At 48.4% G+C, this 9,894-nt stretch overlaps 1 protein-coding gene across 3 annotated transcripts in view; it reads right to left on the bottom strand.

Annotated features, from left to right (window-relative positions):
- Window positions 1–5,533: 5,533 nt before the first annotated feature.
- Window positions 5,534–9,894, bottom strand: part of UPK1A (uroplakin 1A) — an 11,400-nt gene continuing 7,039 nt past the window's right edge. For 2 of the 3 annotated variants that reach the window (XM_028478164.2, XM_028478165.2), the window contains exons 2-5: window positions 9,301–9,375; window positions 9,060–9,167; window positions 7,374–7,553; window positions 5,534–6,196 (exon numbers count right to left, since the gene is read on the bottom strand). In XM_028478164.2, coding sequence (XP_028333965.1) covers window positions 5,801–6,196; window positions 7,374–7,553; window positions 9,060–9,167; window positions 9,301–9,375 — 759 coding nt within the window. In that variant the 3' untranslated portion in view covers window positions 5,534–5,800. The remainder of the gene's footprint in view (window positions 6,197–7,373; window positions 7,554–9,059; window positions 9,168–9,300; window positions 9,376–9,894) is intronic. The other variant, XM_024132525.3, reaches the window with a different exon arrangement.

Raw genomic sequence — 9,894 nt, 5'->3', positions numbered from 1 at the left:
GGATCTTCCCGGACCGGGGCACGAACCCGTGTCCCCTGCATCGGCAGGCGGACTCTCAACCACTGCGCCACCAGGGAAGCCCCCAGGATCTTTTGATCATTTTTTCCAGAAGCACTAGAAGTGGTTCTTCAAAAAGACCATTTTCTCTGTTTTTCATCTTTCTATTTCCATTTGAAGACCATCTGAAAAGACAGTGAGAAATCATGATTCTATTTCCTGTTTTCAATAGGTTTCTTACTTGGGTTAAGTGGTGCGTCCCTAGCTGGGTTAATGAAGGTGGCTTAGGAAAGTGTGGAGAAGAACCCCAGCCACCTGCTGGTCACAGCTCTGTTGGAACAACAAGGAAGAACTGGAATCTGGAGAGAACCCCTAACTTCTGCCGTGTCCCTCCAGCGCCCTCTACTCACAAGGCCTAACCTTGTGCTAAATGATACATGGAATTTAGAGGCATAGCCATGATATGTTTTTCGAAACCAAGAAATTCACACTAGTACAGGACTATTAACTAAACTCCAGACTTTATTTGGATTGCACTAGTTTTTCCACTAATGTCTTGTCTTTTCAGGATCCAATATAGGATATCACATTGCATTTAGCATACATTCAGTTTTTTCTTTGTTTAATTTTTAAATTTTATTTATTTTTTATACAGCAGGTTCTTATTAGTTATCTATTTTATACATATTAGTGTATATATGTCAATCCCAATCTCCCAATTCATCCCACCATCGCCCCCGCCACTTTCCCCCCTTGGTGTCCATACGTTTGTTCTCTACACCTGTGTCTCTATTTCTGCCCTGCAAACCGGTTCAGCTGTACCATTTTTCTAGGTTCCACGTATATGCGTTAATATATGATATTTGTTTTTCTCTTTCTGACTTACTTCACTCTAGCATACATTCAGTTTTGCACGTTGCATTTTTCTCAGTGAACAATCTATCTTGGAGATGATTTCATATCAGCAAATATAAATGTAGCTCCCTTGAAACTTAGCTGCAGAGTATTCTATGGCGTGAGAAAATGAATTGTATAACTAGTTCTCTTCTGATGTGATTCAGGCTGTTTCTCAGTTATTGCTTTCCTGTTACCCTTGTACATGGGTCTTTGCACACTCTCGGGAGTGTATATGCAGGATAGATTCCCAGAGGTGGAATCGGGTGGGTCAAAGTGGTGTGGGTTTTACATTTCCGTGAAAAAGGGAACTTGCTCTCATGGAAGGAGTGTAAGCAACAGTGTATGTAGTCAGAGGTGTGTGCCTGCTTGATTGCTCTAATATACATTAGTTTTTTCTTTCCATTCTATGATCTCCAGTGGTGAAAGAGAGGTTGGTTCAATGGGACAGGAGCGGGGGGACTTCCCTGGTGGTCCAGCAGTTAGGACTCTTCGCTCCCATTGCAGGGGGCACAGGTTTGATCCCTGGTCGGGGAACTAAGATCCCACAAGCTGTGTGGCACGGCCAAAATTTTAAAAAATAAAAGGGGGGACAGGAGGGAGAGATAGGCTTGGGGAAGTAGCAAGGAGACAAGCCACAGGGCCCCTCAGTGCCAGGCCAAGCAGCTGGACTTTGTGCTGAGGGCACTGGGGAGCCACGGAGGGTTAGAGGCCGGATCCAGCTCTGGACAGACATGGTCCTGTAGAGGTGCAGTAGGAACAGCCGTCGAATGGCTGCCTCTCTCTTGGGTGGTCCTGGGAGCCTCACTCACCTGGCCCTCAGCTCTTTGCTCCTCTCTCACCCACAGGAGTGGGCCTCTGAGTGAAAAGGCCAGGGCAGACAAACCCGTCCTGCCAGCTGAGGCCTGCCTTGGCCAGGCCACACTGCTGCTATTCCAGCTGAGCAAATATGTGGCCAGATGAAGCCAGAGAAGGGAGTGGCAGATGTAGGACAGAGGCCGGAGGCCCCCTACCTGCTGCCCAGAGGCCAGCTTGACTCCAAGACCCCAGCATCTGACAAGGCCTGACCTGTTTTAACAGCTCAGGTAAAGTCTGAAAATGTTTAGCAAGGTAATTCTTTTCTCAGTACACATCTCATGTCCTACAGTGAAGTTTTTATTAATATTTATTATTTTTTCTTCTTTAAAAAGATTATCAATCATTACCCATTCATCCATCCATCTCTCTACCATTCATCTATTTTATTTATACAGTTACTACCAGAAGTGAAAAAACAAGAGCAGCTTGTTTGTAGTTGTCTGCAGTGGGCACTGGAGATGGGGTGGGGCAGGTGTCTGGTTTTCCCAGCTCTGGTCTCTCTGAAGTTGTTCAGTGGTGAGCTGCCTTTAAGTTTCCTTTGCCAGTCACTTATTTGGATCTTACTTGAAACAGAAAGGCCTACAGAGGGACACCCATTTCTTCTGCTTCAGGAACTGTCTATTGGGAATTGGATCACATCCCATTCAACCAGGCAAATTTGAGCTCCATTGTTAAATTGCAATAGCCAATGTGAGATTGATGGCTAGAGAGGAGTATCTGGCTTCAGGAGGCTGTAGTTGTATGATCAGAACTAGCTCCGAGTAGGAGTGTTAAGAAAAATCAACTGAGTAAATCTGAAGATCTAATTGGTTTTATTCAACAAGTCATGAATTAGGCAGCATCCCGTCTAGTAAGTAGAAAGGAGCTCTCTTAATATTTATTTTTATTGGAGGACAAAAGCAAGAGTCATCATAGAATATTTGGAAAATACCAAAATGCCCAAGGAATGAAATAAAAATCCCCCTCAAGTGTCTCTTCTTCCTTGATAACCAAGGCTAACCTTTGGGAGACTGTGTTTTACAACTTGAACACAAACACACACATACTTGAATTTTTATCAGAAAAGCAATCATACTTGGCATGCCTTTTTGTAATCTTCTTTTTTCACTTAACAACTTTTCACGTATTCTCCCACGACATTAAATATTCTTCTGCAGTGTGACGTTTAAGGAAAAATTTGGTTTTAGGCATATCAATCTCCACTAACTCCACAAACGTTCTTGAAGGACCCTCAGGCAAAAAGCGTTATATTAACGCTAACATATGCTGAGCCCATGGGTTGAACATCTCTCAGCGAAAGCACCAAGCATTTTCAAGTATGATTTGACTTTTTAAAGCACAGATATGTGAGTCACTTCGATGAACTGGCTACCGTACATCGAGGTGGTGGAGCCCCAAACCTTTGAAACGGGGGCTCACCAGACACAGTAGCAGCCTTACCCGGCAGTTTATTTCTGCATTTGGTTCTGATTGCACAGAATTTAGAAAATTCCTGATTCATGGTAAAGAGGTCTATGGGTTCCGGAGCTCTTAGAATGTATTGGACCCTAAGCTATGCGGTAGGAACTGCTAGAACCCCCTTTTATCGAGGGGCACATGGAGGCTCAGAGTGTGGTGGAGGCGTGGTGGGAACCCAGTACTGCCTCTCTGCCTTTCTCAGAGAATCTAAGTCATGGGCTAGGTCACTGTGAACTTGCTCCTGAGGACACACCTGAATTTAAAAGTAGATTGGGATGAAATCCCCCCTTTCCTTGACATGTTTACAACGTGGTCAAATATGTGCTCAGGGATGGGGGAGAAGTTTCATTCCAGGGCCTGCAGAAAAGCCTGTTAGGCCAGTTAACCTGGAGGGACTCTTGTGTGTTAAAATATGGTACGTGTAACAACTACACGGCATTTAAAAAAATTCTGGCTTGAAAAGCAAAGCTGTACATTGTTTAGTATCTTAGAAACCCCTTTACTAGTTTTTGTTTTTGAAAAGTAATAGATTATCTTTACGAACATCTTTTTCAAACATTATAAAGATATATACGGTGCGAAAATTCCTCCTCTGGGCCCTCCGCCCCATACCCCTTCTCAGTGGGTCCTTCATGAGAAATATGTATATAGAATTTTTATAAAAATGAAAGCACTTATGCTGATTCTGCTCCTTGCCTCATTTACTTACAACAGAGCGTGATGATTGAGGACACAGCTATACTCTGGAATACACTGCAACAGTCAAAAAAAAAAAAGACATGAATTCATATATACTGACATGGAAAGATGGCCAAAATATACACTTAAGTGAAGGAAACAAGTTGCGAAGCAATATTTAAAGCATTATTCTATTAAATGTGTGTGCTCATATAAGTGTCTATAGATATGTCAATATAAACTTTTGAAAAGCTGAAAAGGACATTTCTCATGTATTAATAGCAGTTATCTACAGATTTGGGGGGCAGTTTACTGGCGAGCGGAACATGGGACACTTCCATTTGTAAATTTGTATAATCTTTTAAGTGGAAGAGTTATAAATGATTTTCGATTTTAAAAAGTATTTTCCCTAATTCTTCTAAAAATTATTTTAAAAACCTTGACCCATTTATTTTAAAAGACAAGACCTACCCTTCATATGTATCTACAGGGATAAAAGTACTGTATGTGGTTTGCAAGTGTTTCTACTTGCATTTCTTGGAGTTTTTTTCATGTTAAAACATTATTTTTTACTACTGTGTGTGGTATTCTAGAGAATAGACATAGCATAGCTAATTTAACCAGTCCCCTACTGATGTTCATTTAGGTTACTGTAACGAACATCCTTATACTTGCTTTCTAATTATTTATACCATTATGACATCTTTTTATATCAGTTCACATAGATCTATCTTCTTTTTAGCAGCCACAGAGAATTCCAGTCCAAGGATATAACACGAGTTGTACATCCCACCCCCTGCTGATGGAGGTTAGGTTGTTTCCAATTTTTCACCCTAATAGATTTGACCAATACAGATTTTTTTTAAAGTATATTTTCAAAAGCTGACATCTGAATTCAGCATTTGCAGACCATCTGCACACCAGTAGAGTGAATGAGGACCCTGAGAAACCTCATTTGATGGGGAAGGAAGACAAACTCTCCTCACAGGGCCTAATTGCTGTAAAATGGCCACAGCATGAGCCTGCTTCAGAGAGGACAAAAGAGCAGTGATGAGATTCTTAAACTGTTTGCTCTCATGCACCCCTTAGAGAACCTGCTGGAAGCTTTAGTCCCTAGTAGGAGGATGTCTGTCACCTGTACTGGCCCAGCATCCCCGCACTCTGATTTTCCTTTGGTAAACAACCCCCTTTCCTAACACCACCCCTGGATGCATCCTTAGTGGGAACGTTAATCCATAATGCCTGCCCTTCCCCAACCAAAGGGTGGGTCTAGAACCTAAATCAAGTCAGTGAGATTTAATCCCTGACCTTGGCAAAAGTTATTGGGAAAGAGGCCCTTTCTCGCTGCTCTGTTGCTTAGCTATGAAGATGTAAGTCTGGTGTCGCCAGAGAAATCCTGCCTGAGAACGAAGCAGGTTTCCTGGAAACCTAGACTGAACCCCTGGATCCAGACATGCCTGAAGCTAGCCTTACTGACTCAGTTACACAAGCCAATACTTTCTATTTTGTGTTTCAGTCAGTGCCAGTTGGGTTTCTGCCACTTCCATTGGAAGAGTTCTGGTTCATTCGCCTCGGCCTCCGAAGAAAACAGATTAACTCATTCAAGCAGTATTTATTGAATAGCCATGCTCAGCCCTATACCGGGCAATACTGGGGATATTAAAGTAACCATAACAGAATTTGTCCCTCCCCTCATGGCAGTCCCAGTCTACCAGAGCTTAAATAGACAGTCACAAACTATTCAGCGATGATGACGACATCCAGCATGGAGGAGGAGCTCAGGGAGCTACAAGAGAGGCATCCGCGAGTGGGGTGGTAAGATCAGGGAAGGGTCCCACCCCCGCTCCCAGGACAGGACTTTAGGTTGACACTGAAAGATGGGCCAGGAATCAGCCAAGTGAGATGGGGTTAAGGTCTAAGGGTCCGTGCACACATGTCCAGGGGTTTCAGGGCACCCCAACTCCCAGCAGGGCTCAGAAACCTGGTAAAACATCTCTGGAGGGGAGGGGGGGAAGGGTGGAGGAGGTGGGAAAGGGAGAGGTGAGGCGTCCATCTCAGCTGGAGGAGGAGGAGCTGAGTGTGCACGTGGACTTCCCTTGTTCCTCACAACGTGGTGTAGAAATGCATGGCCATGAGCATCACAGGAAGCTGGAGAGGAGGAGTCAGGTGAGGGGCGCCCCAGCCTCACAGCCGCATCCCACCCAGCCCATAGGCTCCCGCCTCTCACCGTCCACATCAGGATGGCAAACCCAAACCACGAGATGCCCCACGTGTAGCTGTCGATGGCGTGGCCAATGTGTTCGAAGCAGCCCTGGGCAGGGGAACATGGGGGTCTGAGAAAATGCCTGGGGAGGCTGGCTGCTGAAAGCAAGAGTCACTGGGCGCCCTTGGGAGAGTCACTTCCTGCCTCGAGCCTTGGTTTTCTTACCTGTGGGACCATGAGGAAGTGGGTTTCTAACCCTGGGGATCACGGCAGGGTCTCCCTCCCAGGGTGGTTTCAGGGAGCCAGGGATGTGATGTTAACCCAGGCCCTGCACAAGCAGGTGCTGCCCCGACGGTGCCTATGACAGTCTGAGGGTGATTTTGTTTGGGGCTGGCTTTCCATGCTGCCCCCAAGTTCCAAGGGTTTAAAATACGCCTTTAGGATCAGTCCAGTTCTGACACCTCCTCATTTGGAGGTAAGGCTGAGTGGGCCCAGAGCCCCACACCTGTCGCCTTCACGTAGACCCCCGCTTGGCCCAACTTGGAAGCAGCCAGGAACAAAGGTTCAGGGTGTGTGCCCTGGAGTCAGGCAGGACGGAGCTGGGGGCCAGCTCTGCCGCTTGTTGGCTATGGGGCCTAGCTAGGATACTGACCCTCTGAGCCTCAGTTTTGCTATCTGTGAAATGGCGATCTTTGACAGCACTGCCCTCCGAAAGCAGTCGTGGTGATTCTGTGAGATGATGCATGTAAGCACTCTGCAGAGAGCCAGGGCTCAAGGAAGGGCTGTCCGACCCTGGTGGCAGTGATGGTTTGCATGCAGCCTCCCCTCTCTGTGACACCTGATCTAAGGCATGACGGTGAAGGGCCCCCAAGCAGCCAAGGGGACCGGTTCTCCTCCTCTGGTTTCTGTCTCTGCCTCTGCACTCCCTTTGCAGGAGTTAAAGCACCTGGTTGGGGCCTGACTGCCTGAAATCACATCCCAACTCCATCCGTCACTAGTGAGGTTCATCATCTGTAAAATGAGATAATTATAGGGCTTCCCTGGTGGCGCAGTGGTTGAGAGTCCGCCTGCCGATGCAGGGGACGCGGGTTCGTGCCCCGGTCCGGGAGGATCCCACATGCCGTGGAGCGGATAGGCCCGTGAGCCATGGCCGCTGAGCCTGCGCGTCCGGAGCCTGTGCTCCGCAACGGGAGAGGCCGCAGCAGACGGTGGGAGGGAGAAAGAGACAGAAGAACCAGAGAGGGCCAGAGAGACCGACAGACACAGCAGGGGGGAGGAGACACACCTTGGTGAACAGGTAGTCCAAGTGGCCCAGGCGGCAGCCTTCTTCATTGAGGGGGATGAAGTTGCCAGTCCGCCGACAGCACAGCGGGGGCCAGGGGAACACCACCTCTGGGGTGGTGGCCCGGAAGGCTGATGTGAAGTTCACCCAGTCCATGGGACCTGACGTGCCACAGCACTCTTGCTGGAGAGAGAGGCAGGGGTCAGGAGGACTCTGGCTCAGAGAGGACAGCTGCTCCCCTGAGGTCACACAGCGAGGAAGGATAAGGTTGGCTTGCACTTTCCCACATCCTGGGCCTCCTCGAAGAGGGGCAGCAGTGTCTGTGTGTGAGCAAAGGAGCAGAAGATACTTGTCCCAGCACCCCGAGGCTGATGGGGGAATTGGCTCAAACCCACACTCATGATTTATTTTAAAATTCTTTTGAAAAAAAAAATTCATTGGAAAAGAAAATTTTTTTAATCAGCTGTCAACAAAACCTGAGGTAAATGACACCAAAAGGCAGATTTCTGGCTTCTCCTGACCCCCGTGGGTGTTTAATTTGTGACTCTCAAATGATGAAAACACAGGCTCCTTCAAACCTGGGTCCCAGTCCAGGCTAGCTGCATGACGAACCAAATGGGGACCTCAATTTCCCTTGGGTCCTCAATATCCTCCTCTTGTGCTGCCGTATCATGTTGAGTTTAATTAAGAATGTGGCTTCTGGAAGCTGGCAGGCTAGGTTTGAGTCCTTTTGGTTCTGTGACCTACCAGCTGTGTGACCTCGTGCAAACCCTCAGCTTCCTGCCTTGGTTTCCTCACCGCTAAAGAGCTGATCTTCTTTATGGACTAGTTGTAAGGATTAAATAAGCTTGAAAGTGCTTTGAAGGGCGCTAAACAAAAGATAGTACTCTTTAATGTTTGTTGTTGTTATTTTTTTAATTGCACGATTCTTTTTTTTTTTTTGGCCGCTGCCTCGCCGCTATGCAGATCTTAGTCTCCCAGCTAGGCATCAAACCTGTGTCCCCTGTGGTGGAAGCACGGAGTCCTAACCACTGGACCACCATCTGTTATTATTATTACTATTGTTACTATTAAGACAGCAGGTGTGGACTTCCCTGATGTTCCAGTGGTTAAGAATCCGCCTGCCAATGGCAGGGGACATGGGTTTGAGCCCTGGTCCGGGAAGGTCCCACGTGCCGCGGAGCAACTAAGCCCGTGCGCCACAACTACTGAGCCTGCGCTCTAGAGCCCGCGAGCCTCAACTACTGAAGTTCGCGCGCCTAGAGCCCGTGCTCCGCAACAAGAGAAGCTACTGCAATGAGAAGCCCGCGCACCGCAACGAAGAGTAACCCCTGCTCGCCGCAACTAGAGAAAAGCCCGCGCACAGCAGCGAAGACCCAACGCAGCCAAAAAAAAAAAAAAAAGGACAGCATGTGCAGTGGTTAAGAGCAGGGGCCATGGATCTAGGTTTGGATCCCAGCTCTGCCCCTTACCAACCATATGACCCTGGGCAAGTGACTTTCCCTCTTTGGGGCCTGTTTTCATCCCGAAAACGGCAAGGACCAGAGCCCCTCCCTCATAAGAACCACATGAGTGGATATCATCTACCAGTGGGCATAATGGGAGCCCTAATGGGGGCCATAATGGGAGACCTGGTCAGAGCCTCAGCTCTTCCAGCCCTCCCCACCCATCCTGCCTACCCTCGCCCACCTCAATCATGATGCGATCCCAGAGGCGGGTGAGTTCCCGGCCCTGGTCCGAGTCTGCACCGTAGAAGGTCAGCATCTGCTTGGTGATCAGGGATGGGCTGGACACCATCTGCAGCGGGCCGGGAAGAACAGGGTCCAGCGGGGCCGGGTGGGGAGAGAGATCGACCTCCACTGCCGGCCCAAGACCCTCACCAAACCCCCCCTGGAGGTCATGCCCCTGCCCTGTCCTCCCCCCGGCTCACGTAGTCTCGGTGGGTGTAGGACGTGATGCAGGAGGCGCACTCAAAGCTGTAGGTGGTGAGCATGAGCACCAGGTACTGCGGAGAGACGGAGGGAGGGTGACGGGGGCGGCCCTGCCGGGGATGGAGCCCGGTCCTGGTGGCGCGAGCACTGAGTCCTAACCACTGGACCGCCAGGGAATTCCCAGAAACACAATGTTTTAAAAAGTATAGGACATGGGCTTCCCTGGTGGCGCAGTGGTTGAGAGTCCGCCTGCAGAGGCAGGGGACGCAGGTTCGTGCCCCGGTCCGGGAAGATCCCACATGCCGCGGAGCGGCTGGGCCCGTGAGCCATGGCCGCTGAGCCTGCGCGTCCGGAGCCTGTGCTCCGCAACGGCAGAGGCCACAGGAGTGAGAGGCCTGCGTACTGCAAAAAAAAAAAAAAGTATAGGACATGGATAAAGAAGATGTGGCCCATATATACAATGGAATATTACTCAGCCATGAAAAGGAATGAAACTGAGTTATTTGTAGTGAGGTGGATGGACCTAGAGACTGTCCTACAGAGTGAAGTAAGTCAGAAAGAGAAAAACAAATACCGTATGCTAACGCATATAT

Source organism: Physeter macrocephalus, chromosome 17 (genome assembly GCF_002837175.3).
Source record: "Physeter macrocephalus isolate SW-GA chromosome 17, ASM283717v5, whole genome shotgun sequence".
NCBI classification, from domain to species: Eukaryota; Metazoa; Chordata; class Mammalia; order Artiodactyla; family Physeteridae; genus Physeter; species Physeter macrocephalus.
The sequence above is the reverse complement of the archived record's forward strand: the minus strand, read 5'-3'. Positions and strand labels throughout refer to the sequence as shown.